Source organism: Trichomonascus vanleenenianus (genome assembly GCF_965637985.1).
Source record: "Trichomonascus vanleenenianus strain CLIB 3782 genome assembly, contig: TRVA0_056S, whole genome shotgun sequence".
NCBI lineage: Eukaryota > Fungi > Ascomycota > Dipodascomycetes > Dipodascales > Trichomonascaceae > Blastobotrys > Blastobotrys vanleenenianus.
Window position 1 is genome coordinate 1 of NW_027481831.1, and position 14,798 is coordinate 14,798.

Here is a 14,798-nt window from a genome sequence, read left to right on the forward strand (position 1 = left end):
TATCAAATTGTTCGTCTCGGCCTGAAGATTCTTTTCCTGGGACTTTCCGGTCCCTTCCGGGGGGTCTTCGGCTGCTTTTTGGGTTTCTTCGTTGTTTTGCACTTTTTCGTTGTGCATGTCGGTTTTAGCCTGGGATACCTATATCCAGTCCACAAAAGATGATGCGGATTCCCTCAATTTAATTGACAATACGGGGAGAAACCACTATCCCTACCAAGCGCATCATGCTTATATTCGCAACGCTAAACAAATTGCGGAGAAAATCGCCAATAAAGAATAGATCACGTGATTTTCACGTGATTTTAGCATGCAAGTATTGGATGACATATTCTTAAAATTAAATCAACGAATTAGGCACTATGGCCGAGCGGTTAAGGCGAGAGATTAGAAATCTCTTGGGATTTTCCCGCGCAGGTTCGAGTCCTGCTGGTGTCGATATCTTTTTTGCTTCTGCATGCGCGCGAGATCGATCTCGATCGAGCGTTATATATAGCGAGCGCTATTCAAAAAAAAAATTTAAAAGCGCGAGCGCGCGCCGGCCGACCGGCAAGAATTCGTGCGGCTCGCGAGGCTCGAGCCGCACGCGGCTGCAATATTGATTTATACGCTTATCCTGTCGTCAATCGAGTCGATTAAAAGGCGCCGGCTGACGCTTCCTCGATCGAGATCTCTCTTGGAACTGAATCACGCTCTCTCCGCTTTTGTTGATGCTTCTCTCTCGGATTTGCTTCGCCACTCCAGTTGGACTAATTGTCGATCAATTTGTGATCGCTGTTGAACTACCTCACGTACTTTCTTCATTAAGTCCTCATCTGATGGTAAGCACCTTCACGATTCTCCTTTTGCTTCTGACTGTCATATGTTTTATAGCGGCTGTTCATAATATCCATTCTCATCAACTCCAGCTTCTCTCCTTTAATCCACTCTCGTAACTTTTCAATCTGATCGAGTAGTCTCCCATATTCCTCATATAACCTTGTAGCATCTTCGGTAGCCTTCGCTGTCAGCTCTTCTAGCTCTTGAAGTAAGTGCTTCGTTCTTGGCTCATTATCATGGGTCTCCATCTTAGGTGAAGTCAGTGGAATCAGAGATTTTCCTGGTAGGTCTGTTGGCAATTTCAGAACTTATAAAGTTATTAAATTGACAATTTCAAATCCTGTTCTTAAGATGTTGTTAGATGTCAAATATCAATTATATCTGATCCTTAATTTATACGAAAGTACAAGGTTAGACACCGAAGTGTCTACATTAAAGACGGTAAGGAGGAATGGAGTAAGACGGGAATTGCGCCTTTTTATACCGCGATAGGCTTCAGCACGTAATAAGCACGTTCCAAGGAGTCTACCTCTTTGGGGAACACCCTGCATAAGTCTCCACATTTGTTGTGATATGCGTCGAGATACATCCTGATGCTTTCTTATCTGAAACCCAACATATGTGTTCTGTTTAATTAGGCTCTGGTGTTGTGCCTTTGGCTGATAATACGTATGTAGAGCATGCTCCTTTGCTTGTCTCTTCGCCGGCACTGCAAGGGTCAGATACTCATTCTAAGCATTCCATACGATGGAAGATCTTATATATCATATTCCTCCTGATCTGGAATGTGATATCACAAATGGAGGATCTGGGATATGGTATTCCCTCTAACTAACTATTTGTTGCCATATCAGGGATTTTATAGCCATCCTGGCTGCTGCCTTCAGTTTCTGGTGATGGATCTCGTGCGATTCCAGCAATCTCTTGCGAATTACTCGGTTCATCGGACTAGAAATTTGCTCCATTTCTTGAACATACCCGCGTGCAATGCCCATCTCCTTGCTTGAGGCAGCAACAATTTCCATTGACTCTAACTTCTATGCATTAAAATTAACATACACCACGCCGTTATTCATACATGTCTGAAAGAACCTGCCTGTCTCTGCATGTATTGGACATAGGTACCTATCCTTGTAAACCATCGTAACTGAGTTTGGATAACGCCGTAGATTAACAATGGTCCTTTTCGCTTCTGGATAGTAATATACGCCTTTCATGGTAATCGCATTACCATTCACTTGTCCTAGTTTGAGCTCTCCTACCCTATCGAGGACAGCGCTGCGCCCAAACACATCAACTAGGCGGATAGCTGGTACCTTGTGCAGGCTGATAAAATGATGTAAATGTGGAGAGATATCTATCTCTGAGCCTTCGCCTTGAAGGATCCACTTATCGGAACGTTTAATATCATCATCCGTCATCACGGTATTGATCCGATAAGTCCTCCCCGTCCAAAATTCAGAATTGCCAGATAGATGGCTTAAACCGCTTGTTGCTGTATTGGAGGGGTTAGATTGGGATGGTGAACTTGTTATGGCAGATGATGGCTTGTCTTTACCTTTGGACTTCTTCTTCAACGCGTTTTTCACAGCACTGTTCAACTGTCTTCTCATCATTTTGTATAAGAATCTCTCACGTGGACTCAAATCTTCGTTGCTAGCTATTTTGTCTCGAATTGAGCTAAAGAGCTCTTGTTCAAGACGTCGCTCCTTCGACAGTAGTTGAAATCCTGCATCAGAGAGTTCAGTCAATTCCTTGAGGTTACGGGGTCGCGGTACCTCCTTTGACTTGGTATTCTTGGCCCAATTAATGGATGCGCGATCAGTAGGCTGACTAGGCTTCTGGCTCACCTGTTCTTCTCGAAGTCGCTTCGATGCGTGACAATGAAGGTATCGGAAGCACCAACTGAGTTCAGGGTGAGTCAAATACGGGTTTGACTCCCGATTCTCGCCTTCATCTGTGATAAGCTTCCACTTAAGACCCAATTGGTGAATCTTTCCATTGAAGTCATCTAAAATGAGAAATATCTTTCGTAATACTGAGAAGCTCAAGTGGACAAAATACTTTTTATCCAAACATTTCTCGAACTCAGTATAGGAAAAATAGATCCGCATAAGCTCAGTTGTTTCAACGAGCTGTTCGGTAGATATGCTTGTTGGACTAGTCTTCTTGAACAGCAATATCTTCTCCAAAATGACATCTATCCCTTCCAATATGTCCTTCTCGGGAAATCGCATTACCTGCATTAACATCCTATGAAGCTCATGCTCGGAAGGATCATAGTCTACCTGCTTTAAGATGTTAATCACGACATTTCTGGCATTCTGATAATACCAACAGTGGCAGTAGAGCTGTCCCATGACATTTTCAGCTGTGGCCACGTTGGATTTTTTTCTTTTCAGCCCATCCAGCAAATTTTTGCCCATCATACCACCGCTTTTGGTGAGCTCAAATGCCTGGTCAATGCATTGATATAAGCGATCACCTGTTAGTGAGAATTCAAGCCCCTCTTTGTTCATCATCCCGATAAGTCTATCAAGGGAAGGTCTCTGTCCATTGTTATCTGAATCTTCTTCTCCGACTTGGTAATATTGAGTCCGTAGATGTTTCTCCAAGAGGAAGAACCTCTCTGACGGGAACTGCAGGATGTGGTCGACAAAATTTTTATCCTTCAGAATGGATCCGAAAACTGAATTTGGTGTGAATACATGATATAAATGTCTGATGACTTCTTTAAACCATTGGATTTTAATTCCAGTCGCGTGAAGCTTCAGACCAAACTCCTCAAATATCTCGAATCTGACTATCTCCGTGATACTTCGAGCAATGACTTGATTATTCTCGAGCTTCTGGAAATACGGTATTGATGCAGTGCCTGATGAGGCAGTATTCGAAGGAGTAGTATCTGGCATAGTTTGATTGTCCTTCTCAGCTTCCTGAAAATGTTCGTCCGACGATATCACAGATGTTGGGTGTCAGAAGAGTAGACTCCTAGGAATGAGCTATCTCCTCGGAACGCATTAACTCCGTCCCGAAGCCAATCGCTATTATAAAAGCCACGATTCCCTCTATTTACTCTTTTCCTTTCCTTACCGTCTTTAATGTAGACACTTCGGTGTCTAAACTTTGTACTTTCGTATAAATTAGGGTGAGATATAATTGATAAGTTATATGACTTCCAACAACAGATTGATGTACCGATACCTGTGGTACCGGTACAACACTAGGCTCTTTTTTTTTATTTTTTTTCTTTTCGATCGCTCGTAGATTCTATACCGTTGTAGGTGTTAATAAATGAAAATATTAAAAAAAAAAAAGCGTGTTACATTTTGCATGTATAACTCTGACTGGTAAGTGCACAGGTGCGGGAGACTCGGAAAAAAATTGGTACAGGTACCGGTACATCAACTGTACCTCTTTGAGACACCCCCCTTGCAGGGGTAGATCTTAAGCGATCTTTTCTGGCACCTAACACGAGCCGCATGATTGATGGAACTCAAATTTAGTCGCGGCGAGCCTCGGACCCTCTTGTGAGCAATCCTTGGAGATTGAAGATAAGCTTGATAAGCTACTAGATCATCCTTCTCTTAGGGTGCCATAAATATCAGATTATGAGCCTATAAGGAAAAGACAACGAACGTTTGTCGCCAAAGCGCTTCGCACTCCCCTTGGCCTCAGAACCAGTCACGCCAATGAGTTTAAGCCATAAAGGCAAAGATAAAACGATAGATCAGGAGCAAAAGGATGAGCTATCATCGTCCGGCTCCCCCACTCCATCAACGTCTGCGCCCACCTCTGCCTCTAAACGAGGACTAAAGGCGGTACAGACTTCTTCACCATCTCCAGATGGAGATATCATGGAGATGTTGCGTAGTTTAGGCATGCCGATGACCCCTGGAACGACATGGGAGCAGGTCACACAGTACCTTAAGTTGTTCAACCCGAACTTCAGTTACCCTTCGAATATGCTCAATGCGGCCCATGACTCACTTGACTCACAAGAATGGGACACTAGCTACCTCAATCTTTGCGGCAGCCTTGACCGATGTTATTGCGAAGCATGATCGCGAATACAATGAAAAGAACAAGCCCACCACACTTGAAGAGTTTAAGAAACTGTGCGGTAAACTTGCGCGCAACAAGCCACAAAAAGTCCCGGTCGAAGCCGCTCTTTACCAGGCACTACACGCGCTCACCAATGGAAGAGAAAGAAAGTATGTCCGCAGAGTATCTATGTCACCTTCTAAACCAAGTAAGGGAACGAACAAATCTAGCTCGAGGATGTCAGCAGCATCCAAGACAACTACCTCTCGGGAACCCAAATTCTCGGCTGTCCTCACAGTCCTTAGAGCAGAGCCTACTCTCACGATTGTTAGACCTTAACGTCACTTATCCCAAGCTAGTAGTACGATAAGCTTTGTGTCATGCATTGGGTCAATGGAACGAATGTTCCACGTTGCAATGTCGATATGGTCGATTACTTCGCACATGGCATAAAAAACTTATAGCTCTAGGACTTTAATGAACGAATTCCTTTCAGCCTATTTGATATATAATTGACCATTGGACCCTAGCTTTTATCCTCTATCAAAGGTATCCTAAAAATACTATGAAATATACAGTAAATGCGTCGTGTAGTTAGTCGTTATTCATTATCTCGAGTATATATACGTTAAACCTTCCCCCGCACATCGCTCTCGGAAAGGTGCTGAATGTAAATGCCACAATCCGGCAACTTCTTCTGGCCCATGTTCAATGGATCACTAATAAAATCATCGTTGGCAATGGCTACTGCTAACCTATCGCCCGTATCGTTTAGATCCATAGCCATAACCGACGCTGGAAGCTTGTTAAACTGCTTCATTCGCTTCTTGGCTCTCCTGTCCCATAGGCACACATGACCGTCCGAACCACCAGTGAAGAAAGTACCAAACTTAGGATGAAACTCAATTGCGTGAACTGGATTTAGCAGGTCATATTCTGGAGTTTTAATCTTGTGACTCTTGAATGCATACCCCATATCACGCTGGGACTCACTGACATACTCAACAGCAACTCGCCCATCCACTCCTGACACTACATACACTTCCTTGTCGGGGGAGAGCTTAATGCATCGGCTTCCATATTTCAACGGGGTCTCTCTCATCTCCAGTGGGTTTTTTAGGTGTCGTGTATCGAATAGAGATATGCGGCGATTTGAGTGCGCAACTGCCAGCAGATTATCCACTAAATCCATGTCGTAAACTTTCCCCTGGGTCTGGAAGAACTGATGGTCTGAGCTTCTCAGATCAATCTGCTGTAGCGAGGCATCCCAGGACCCGGTGATGGCAAATCCGTTGCGGTTATCGACGACGAGACTCTTCACAGGCTCTTCATGCTGGCCTCCGACTATGCTGTTGGTATCGTATTCGAGATCAAACCGCTCTAACACGCGCGAAAGCCCTGTACAGAGCACAGTTCGCCCGTCGGGACTCCATGCTGCGTCTTGAACCGGTCCCGAGGCGCGGTATATAGCCTTTAGAGCTCCACCAGCGGGGTTAGTGTCGAATATTTTAAGAGACGCATCCCATGAAGCAGACAGCAGAATACCCTCGTGAAAATCGCTGAATTTGACCGTCGAGATATAATCCTCCGCGTCGTCATTTATTCTCAGCATTTTTATATCCTGCGTTGTGTTTATACTTCGCGTCGTATATATCTCGCGTCGTGTTTGTTTTGAAAAATTCACTCTCCCCTTTCCGTATTAGGTAACTCGTTACTGGTAACCCTTTACACTACAATTTGTACAAGACTAAAAGTCAGGGCAGAGTCCTACAATACTGACTCCAAAAGTCAGAGAAGGCTCTTGAAGATTGAACAAACAGGCTGAAAATACCAATCTAGGCCAGATTAGTTAACCTATGTAGCTCAATGACCTTGGTGGCCGAAGCTCTTGAAGCTATCGTAACTAACTCTCTCTTCACGAGAAACGAGTCGGGCACGTAATACTCCCAGTCAAGTTTGGAAGACCCCATACTACCGCGTATCCCTATATGCGTATCCAATATCCTTTCCCTTTCTCATATTCCAATAATACTCTCCTATATTCGAAATAGGACTCCTATCTGGTATATTCACTTAGATAGAATGCATATCACATATCAAAGATCGATCATTTAAACCGCAGATGAAAACCTGTTAAGTAAAATTAAGTTTGGAGTGTAGAGGTGTCAAGTTAGCGGTTACGAATCTCCCGACCCGCCTCTGGGCGCAGCGCAGTTGAACCCCGTAGTTACGACAAGCAAGGCTGTGTGTATCCCCCAGGCTTAATCTCTTGAGGTAATTCGACTGTCGCGTGTAGCAACTCTCGACATGTTCAGCCTCACAGATGCTGAGGCTCCGCCCAAAAAGGAGACCGCCCCACGGAGTAGCCCTAACCGTACCGGTACTGGCTCCGCTACTACTGGTAGCAGTACCTTGGGTAATGTCGGAGGAAGTATGGCAGATAAGCTCATTGAGCGGATGGTTTCATCTGCTTTGCCGAGTATGGCCGAATCAAAGCTGGATGAGCGGTTAAGACGCCAGAAGAACCGTCCACCGTTCTCTGTTCAGACTACGAGCCGCAACTTCCGCAAGATGACTTCGCGGTCTACAGCCCTTTACGAAGTCTATTACTTGGTTGTTGAGGTCCTATGGTGGCAAAACCCGGCGACTACGCTGTCAATTCTTCTGGTTTACTCGTTTCTGTGTTTAAACCCGGTACTAATTCCCGTCGTACCGCTGGCATATTTGTTGATTGCAGTAATGGTACCCGCATACGTGGCCAGACATCCACCAGAGCCTAGTGAATTAGAATCCAACCCCGTATTGGCATGCGGAAAGCCATTGAAGGAAGCAAGCGTACCGGAACCGGTGCCCGAACTATCCCGAGAGTTCTTTCTCAACGTAGTCGACACCCAGAACGCAATGCTCGATTACGCTGAGGCGTGGGACCTCGTGGCAAAGTTCGTGGCTCATTTCTGTTGTTTTGATGGCGATGAATGCGTTTCGACGGCTCTTTTTGCGACAATTGTTGTATTCCTTGGCGGCTATCTCTATCTCTCTCCGCTGATTTTCCACTATGTGCCCTGGAAAGCCTCTTTTATGCTAGCTGGCTGGGCTCTGTTTGGCTCTACCTACTGCGCAGCACCCAAAAAATCCTATGAAGCCCAGGCTGCTTACAATTGGGTCTCCGAAACCCAGTCCAAGTTCGAACAGTTTGCCTCTAAGGAATTCGACTTAGTAAGTGATTCCGAGGAGCGCCAGGTAGAGATCTTCGAACATCAATGGTTCGACGCCCTAGCCAACCAATGGATTGCCTCCAGTTTCATCTCCGACGTCATGCCTGTGTATGCTGGGCGTCCTCTGAGACCGCCTCCTGGTCTTTCCTCTCTAAAAGAAGTCGCCCCGCCCCGAGAGTGGCAATTCTCCGACCAATGGTGGCATCTCGACTACTTCCCGGAGCACTGGGCCAAGGAATACCACTTTGTGGGACCTATAGACGACAGCGGGGAGAAGTGGGTCTACGATAACGACTCCAAGCAATGGAGACGTCGAAGATGGCTCCGTTCAGTCGTCCGTCAATCACACCGGTCCAATCCCGCCAGCTAAACCATACTCCGTCCAGTAGTTATATGGGGGGCTCAGCCCCCCAAACCCCCTGTGGCTCCGCTTCGCGGAGAGCTTCCAGGCGTGAATCTTCAATCCCCTCCGCGTTAGCGGAGCTACAGGAGGTCAGCCCCCCATGGCAGGTACGCTCGAGCCGCACTCAGCCGCACGCAGCCGCACTTGTCGCGGCTCGTTAAATTGGTCAAAGTTGATAGAATATTTTATGTCCCAACGGACCCGCTCTCCCTCATCATCACCTCCCCTCGACCGACAATCTTCCCTTTGCTTTGGAAGAAAAACGACGCAATTATGAGCCACAACGACAGCGAGGCGTCTCGGTCGGACCGCCGCAGAGGAGAGGACGACCAGTATTACCGACGCCAGCGCGATAGGCGTGACCGTGACCGCGAATGGGACCGGGATCGACGCTCTGGAGACCGCTACCGCGACCGTGATCGAGGAGATCGCGACCGACGCGACCGGCGCTACAACGACTCGGACCGCCGGCGCTATCGCGAGCGCGATGGTGGCGACAAGAGACGTCCCCGTAGCCGGAGTCCCGACCGTGAACGGTCACCTGACCGTGCGGCGCCCGTGCGGCGCAGAGAACCAGTAAGCCTGGACGACGTAGAGCCCATTGACCGTCGCCAGCGCCGCAGAATGCTGTGGGACGTGCCTCCGCGGGGGTTTGAAAGAGTGCCAATTGAGGTGGCCAAGCAGTCGGGGCTGTTTGCCCTTCCAGGTGCCCCTCGTCCACTCGATCTGGCGCGATTGAAGGGCCTCGTAACCGTAGAAAACGTAGCCGCCGTCGTATCGGGACGCAACATGCCCCATACGGCCTCTGATGTAGCGCGTATGATGGAGTCGAGCCAGAAGGAGACGGTGCACCCGGACGCTCTGCGTCCCAGCCGCTCGAGGGTGGCTCGACGCGTCATTGTGCGGTCGTCTAACCCTGAAGCTATCCAAAGGGCTGACATTGTGCGATTCTTTACGGAAATTCTGCGGTCGGCGGACCTGGCAGACGACGTGAAGCCGCCTATTACCTCGTCACGTGAGGGCGCAGGCGACGGGTCGATCCAGATAGACTTTGCGCGGGCCGACCAGGCGACCGTGGCGGTGGCATTTGACGGGTATAACGTACAGGATGACATTAGCATTTCTGTGCGGCGTCCAATCGACTATATTGTGCCGGAGGAGGCTGAGCAGAAAAGCGAAGAAGGAGACACAGGCAGTAATATTGGGTTGACAGTGAAAACCCACGAAGCAAAAGTACCAGATGGACCACAGAAGCTGTCGATAACACGCATTCCAGCGGTGGTTTCAGAAGAGCAGATATCGCAGCTGCTGGCGGCATTCGGTACAGTCAGGTTGTTTGAGCTGTTAAAGGACAAGGAGACGGGGGAGTCGAAAGGAGTGGCTTTTTGTGTGTACGAGGACCCGGTATCGACGGAAGCGTGTGTCCAGGGGCTCAATGAAACGAAAATTGGCGATTCGCAGCTGATAGTGCGGAGAGCGTGCGAAGGTATCGAGCAGGATAATGCAGTAGCTTTTGCACCGCTAGACAGGATCGCTGAGCTGGCGAATCGTCATGAAGGGAAAGGGTACCGTGAGTCGCGGGTGCTACAATTGGTTAATATTGTGCTACCTGAGGAGCTGACGGATGAGAGGGAGTACGAGGAGATCAAAAACGACATATACATGGAGTGCGAGCGGTATGGCCAAGTGGAGGAGGTCAAGCTGCCACGGCCTGAGTCTGGGACTGTGGGGAAGCTGACCTCTACATCACGGACTGCTACACCAGGTGTAGGCAAGTGTTTTATCAAGTTTGACACGGCTGCGCATTGCCATGATGCGATGAAAGGACTGGCGGGGAGACGATTTAATCACCGCACAGTCATTACGAGCTTTTACCCCGAGGAGAGTTTCAACCTGGGAATGTTTTAATTATTTGTTATTTTTTTTTATTATTTTATGCCCCCTTTTTGAACGACAGTCGCATGAATGTATATTATTGTTCCACATCACACTCGAACCATACTAAATTGTAGAAGTACTACCGATAAGACGGGGGTTTGGGGGCAGAGCCCCCAACTACGGGAGCTCGAGGGCTGGCCCTCGAATACACTCCGCTACACTAGTGTTCATGGGGGGACCAGTCCCCCCAAACCCCCCTGAGGCTCCGCTTCGCGGAGGTAAGCGGAGCGTACAACAATGTAACAAAGTTCTAGCAAGAGGACTCCCAACAGCGTAACAAAATATTAGTCACAGAGGATCCCAGAACACCACTCACATCCTCATCGGACTCGATTCCGTACGAGCGTCACGCTATTCGAATTGCAGGTGGAGAAATTGCTGAAGCAAATAGTATTAATACCAATATCACCGCTAATAGACCTATATAGAAAACCCAAATAAATAAAGAACTAAACAATTAAGAAAAAAGGGAGAGATATAAATAAGACAGGAGCCGGCCTGATAGAAAAATGGGACCTCCCTCCCTTGCCTTGAATTTCAAAGCATCACAACAGCCATTGCTTCCCTGCTACAATTAGGAAGGAGTCAATTTGAGCTTTTTCGCTTGTAGCGGTCCAATTGTGAAGGAACAGTTGGGTCAAAGCTGTGTCTCGCCAGCAGATTGTATATAGGAGCCGGCAGCCTTGTGACAAACGAAATGCCCAACTTAATAATCTCCTTAGCCCGTAACGGTGGGAAGGACCGTAGCAGCGAGATGGGACTCGGAGACTGCAACAGCTCGTTCCGCATAAGATTCAATTGAGCCACGACAAACAATATGTTCATATGGACCCCGTAGGCAAATAAGAAGTCCCACAGAATAAGCACCTCGCTCAGCGGAGGCGTGCAAGCAGAAAACGTTAGCACCGAAGCAAACCCGTACACCTCTGTTGTCAAGAATTTGGTTCTTAAAAACTCATACAACTTTGGATCAATGATCTCCAGGCACATATCTAGCAAAGCTAGGCCCGTATGAACTCCAGGCATAGTCGGCTCAACATATAACGGACAGTCCCGGGTCAACAGCGTCTCAAAAAGAGCATAGGCCTGGGCTTCCGATCTCGCTACGTACATGAACGGAGCACATAGCACGTTCATGCCTTGAACATACGCGTCAGAGTGCTGGTATGACTTTTTACCCGTCTCTGACCGGTGTGCCGACTGGTTCCACGCATAAGAGTTAAGCACTCGGATCAATGCGTCTTCAAACACTTTCTTACGGAATTGAGCATCTGTCGTCATAGTCCGGAACGTGTCGTTCCTGATCTTGGAGTACACGATACACGGGCCCCGTTTGACGAGGCTCAGGTATGAAGACGACTTCATGGGCGGTGATCTCAGCAAAACGGACCAGACATACGGCCGGTACGCGCACTGTCCGTCAGGACCCACGGTCAGCCCGTCGACTAGTACCAGGTAGCGTAGCTGCGAGATTGCAGAGCGCACGATCATGGGCGGCTTCGCCAGCAGAAGCTCAATGGCGTCCTTCTTGCGGCCGCTTCGCTGCGGCGACACAGAGACTTCCATTATTTCACCCGGAATTTCTTGAGAATCCTCTCGATCTCAGATATTTCAATCGATTTCAGGAAGTTCAGTCGATTTTCGTATTTGAGTTCGATTTCCGTGTATTCAGTGGATCTGAGATGGTGTGTGAGTGGTGGAGTGTGTGGGTTTGTGAGGGTGGGTGCGCGTAAACATTCCACGCGCCTTCCATACACTTTCCGCCCCGGGGATGCATCTCAATTTGACCCGTTTCATCAGAGGCTCTAATCTGCAGAGGCGTGCATTGGCATACTATTGTAGCTGTTAGTGTAGTGAGAGGCATTTTTATGGATGCTCAGCCCCAAGTTTCCCCCCTGAGCAAATTCTCCCCCTGGGCGATGCTTTGCATCGGTTTTGTCGATTTCTCAGGTTGACTACTGGTATGTGGGTACGTAATATATTTATAGATTATAACGCAGTTATTAGTACTGTAGTTTAATATAGTCTGTGCGGACTACCGCTGAGGAAATCGACCTCGTACACATTTATTTGGAAATTGCTATACTACCGTATGCTAGAAACCTCATGTACTTCGATTATCATTAGTCCTCCTTCGCCCTAGGCAACAGACTATAATCAAGATTATTATATACTTTAAGGGGTAAATCGTTGGGGAAATGGTACTTTACAGTGATATACGTAGTGATACAATTGGTTGAGTACCACTGGTAGTGGTTCAGTTAGCATGGTTTCTTGACGGCTACTGTATCGAGCTTCATATTACCGATAAGAGGGGGTTTGGGAGCAGAGCCCCCAAGTACGGGAGCTCGAGGGCTGGCCCTCGAATACACTCCGCTATACTAGTACATAGTGTTAGAGCTTCATATATTAGCCTGATCAATCCATAGAGTCTTGAGAGTTGGTTGCATAAAACGATATCTGTAATATCCATGAGAATTGGTTGCAGAAGTCTATTTCTGTGATATCCATGAAGTTATTTAATCTGAACCATGAGCATGGCCTGTTCTTGGAAACCAGGTATATCGGTTTTCCAGGTATCATCTCGATGGACATGAATAAGCCTTTACAAAGATGAGGAATTAACATGGTAGCGTGCTATTTAGGTACGGCCGATCTCAAGGTTACTAGAATTATACCATGCGATGCGGATAGGGCCAGCGATAATTTCCCAGGGATATTGTCAACGTTGCGCACTATAATGCACCAGTCACAAATTCATTTGACATGAGTTCAACTCGGAGTATGTATAACATTTATGGGAAGTTGTAATGATAGTAACGTCTTATTATGATAGATTCTGATAAGGTGAAAATAAATTACAGAAATACCAAGAACGATACAGTAACACTCAATATGATAGTACCTATGCAGTTATTTTATTTCGGAGGTCAATACTGAGATCCATTCGGAGTTCGATACCATATTGCTGGTACTCCTATAGTGCTGAAGGGATCTGCAATAATGTTTCACAGTTTGTGCCCGCCGCACTTAGTGGGGCGCGGGGGTTTACTGAGGGGCTTGTGGGGCTTCGCAGTCCGACGGGTTGAGCTTACGAATCTTATCTATATGCAATATAACTCGCTATTTGCAGACAGATTGGAACTGATATTCATCTGTTTATAAATAACATAGTTTGCTGTCCTTTAAAAAGAGCCAGAGAAAGACACAATGAAGCACATTAAATGCAAGGGCACTCCCTACGAAGTCGGATTGATCCATGGACGCGAAGGAAAGGACTATATCCTCAAGTCCAAGCAGTTCTACACCGCATACTTTATGGAAACAGCGAACAAACCCTGGGAGGAGGTGCAAGAAATTGCCCTTACGTTCAAACCAGTAATTGAGACGAAGTGGCCCGCTTTGTTCGATGAGATGCGAGGCATTTCGGAAGGCGCCAATGTTCCATTAGCCGATATCATCGCCCTGAATGTTAGGACGGAGATTGCATTTGGTCTCCGCGAAGGAAATAGTAACCCACTAGACGGGTGCACTTCGATGTATTGGAGCAATGGTGCCGAAACGTTCTTGGCCCAAAACTGGGACTGGAGAGAGGAGCAGCATGATGCGCTCGTTGCACTCGAGGTCGACCCCATCGATACTCCGCGATATCGAATTGTCACAGAAGCCGGTATTATTGGCAAGATAGGATTTAACGAATACGGTGTCGGAGTTTTGTTGAATGCCATCGTTGCAAACGGGGTCGACACTACAAGACTACCAATACATCTTGCTCTTCGGGCGGTCTTGAACTTCAAATCCGCTCGAGAGGCCATTGATTATCTCAATGACTTTGGGGGAGCATCAGCCGCTCACCTGCTGGTTGCCGATTCGACCACTGCGCGGGGAATCGAATTTTCATTCAATGACATCCAATCGCTTGAGCCAGATGCAGATGGATTTATCTTCCACTCGAACCATTATATTTTGCCTCACGGAAATGTAAAAGACACCGAGGGCCAACCTGCTGACAGTAAGTTTAGGCTGCAGCGAATTGCCGAGCTTTCCAAGTCGCTAGAGCCCACCATAACCAGTGTGCAGGAGGCATTCAAGGATGAAAAGGGTTACCCAGGTTCCATTTGCCGACATAACGGAGGAAAGATTGCGTCCACTACTGTCTTCAATATCGTCATGGACTTGAAGAATAAGGAAGCAAAGGTTACGGAAGGCAGGCCGTCGCAGCCAGATTGCAAGTATTTGGCCTTTAAATTTGAGTGACCACCTATAGCACCGCAGAAATATTATTTGATGTATGGTCGAGACCTTTATATTAGAACTTCCATATGCCAAGTCCAAATGCTTTCGAGTACGGAGTTAAAAAATCCCGCTGCCCTTTCCCCCAA

At 47.2% G+C, this 14,798-nt stretch overlaps 7 protein-coding genes and 1 non-coding gene across 8 annotated transcripts; 5 read left to right on the forward strand and 3 right to left on the reverse strand.

Moving 5' to 3' along the window:
* The first annotated feature begins 353 nt into the window (after positions 1-353).
* tRNA-Ser(AGA) lies at positions 354-435 on the forward strand. The gene has a single exon. It is a non-coding gene; the product is annotated as a tRNA-Ser (tRNA).
* A 1,418-nt stretch (positions 436-1,853) lies between these two features.
* On the reverse strand, positions 1,854-3,728 carry TRVA0_056S00122 (uncharacterized protein; the record flags this gene model as incomplete). Its single annotated transcript, XM_076687352.1, has 1 exon — positions 1,854-3,728. One exon carries the CDS (start codon positions 3,726-3,728, stop codon positions 1,854-1,856), a length of 1,875 nt encoding a protein of 624 aa, XP_076538378.1.
* A 1,163-nt stretch (positions 3,729-4,891) lies between these two features.
* On the forward strand, positions 4,892-5,230 carry TRVA0_056S00144 (uncharacterized protein; the record flags this gene model as incomplete). The annotated part of the gene is made up of 1 exon (XM_076687353.1): positions 4,892-5,230. One exon carries the CDS (start codon positions 4,892-4,894, stop codon positions 5,228-5,230), a length of 339 nt encoding a protein of 112 aa, XP_076538379.1.
* A 258-nt stretch (positions 5,231-5,488) lies between these two features.
* Positions 5,489-6,472, reverse strand: GLE2 (mRNA export factor Gle2p; the record flags this gene model as incomplete). Its single annotated transcript, XM_076687354.1, has 1 exon — positions 5,489-6,472. The coding sequence occupies one exon, from the start codon at positions 6,470-6,472 to the stop codon at positions 5,489-5,491; it is 984 nt and encodes a 327-aa protein (XP_076538380.1).
* Positions 6,473-7,167: 695 nt separating this feature from the next.
* PEX29 (PEX28-32 family peroxisomal membrane protein) lies at positions 7,168-8,445 on the forward strand (the record flags this gene model as incomplete). Its single annotated transcript, XM_076687355.1, has 1 exon — positions 7,168-8,445. The coding sequence occupies one exon, from the start codon at positions 7,168-7,170 to the stop codon at positions 8,443-8,445; it is 1,278 nt and encodes a 425-aa protein (XP_076538381.1).
* Positions 8,446-8,751: 306 nt separating this feature from the next.
* On the forward strand, positions 8,752-10,386 carry TRVA0_056S00210 (uncharacterized protein; the record flags this gene model as incomplete). The annotated part of the gene is made up of 1 exon (XM_076687356.1): positions 8,752-10,386. The coding sequence occupies one exon, from the start codon at positions 8,752-8,754 to the stop codon at positions 10,384-10,386; it is 1,635 nt and encodes a 544-aa protein (XP_076538382.1).
* A 615-nt stretch (positions 10,387-11,001) lies between these two features.
* BUB2 (Bub2p) lies at positions 11,002-11,982 on the reverse strand (the record flags this gene model as incomplete). Its single annotated transcript, XM_076687357.1, has 1 exon — positions 11,002-11,982. One exon carries the CDS (start codon positions 11,980-11,982, stop codon positions 11,002-11,004), a length of 981 nt encoding a protein of 326 aa, XP_076538383.1.
* Positions 11,983-13,626: 1,644 nt separating this feature from the next.
* TRVA0_056S00254 (uncharacterized protein) lies at positions 13,627-14,673 on the forward strand (the record flags this gene model as incomplete). Its single annotated transcript, XM_076687358.1, has 1 exon — positions 13,627-14,673. One exon carries the CDS (start codon positions 13,627-13,629, stop codon positions 14,671-14,673), a length of 1,047 nt encoding a protein of 348 aa, XP_076538384.1.
* Between the last annotated feature and the right edge of the window lie 125 nt (positions 14,674-14,798).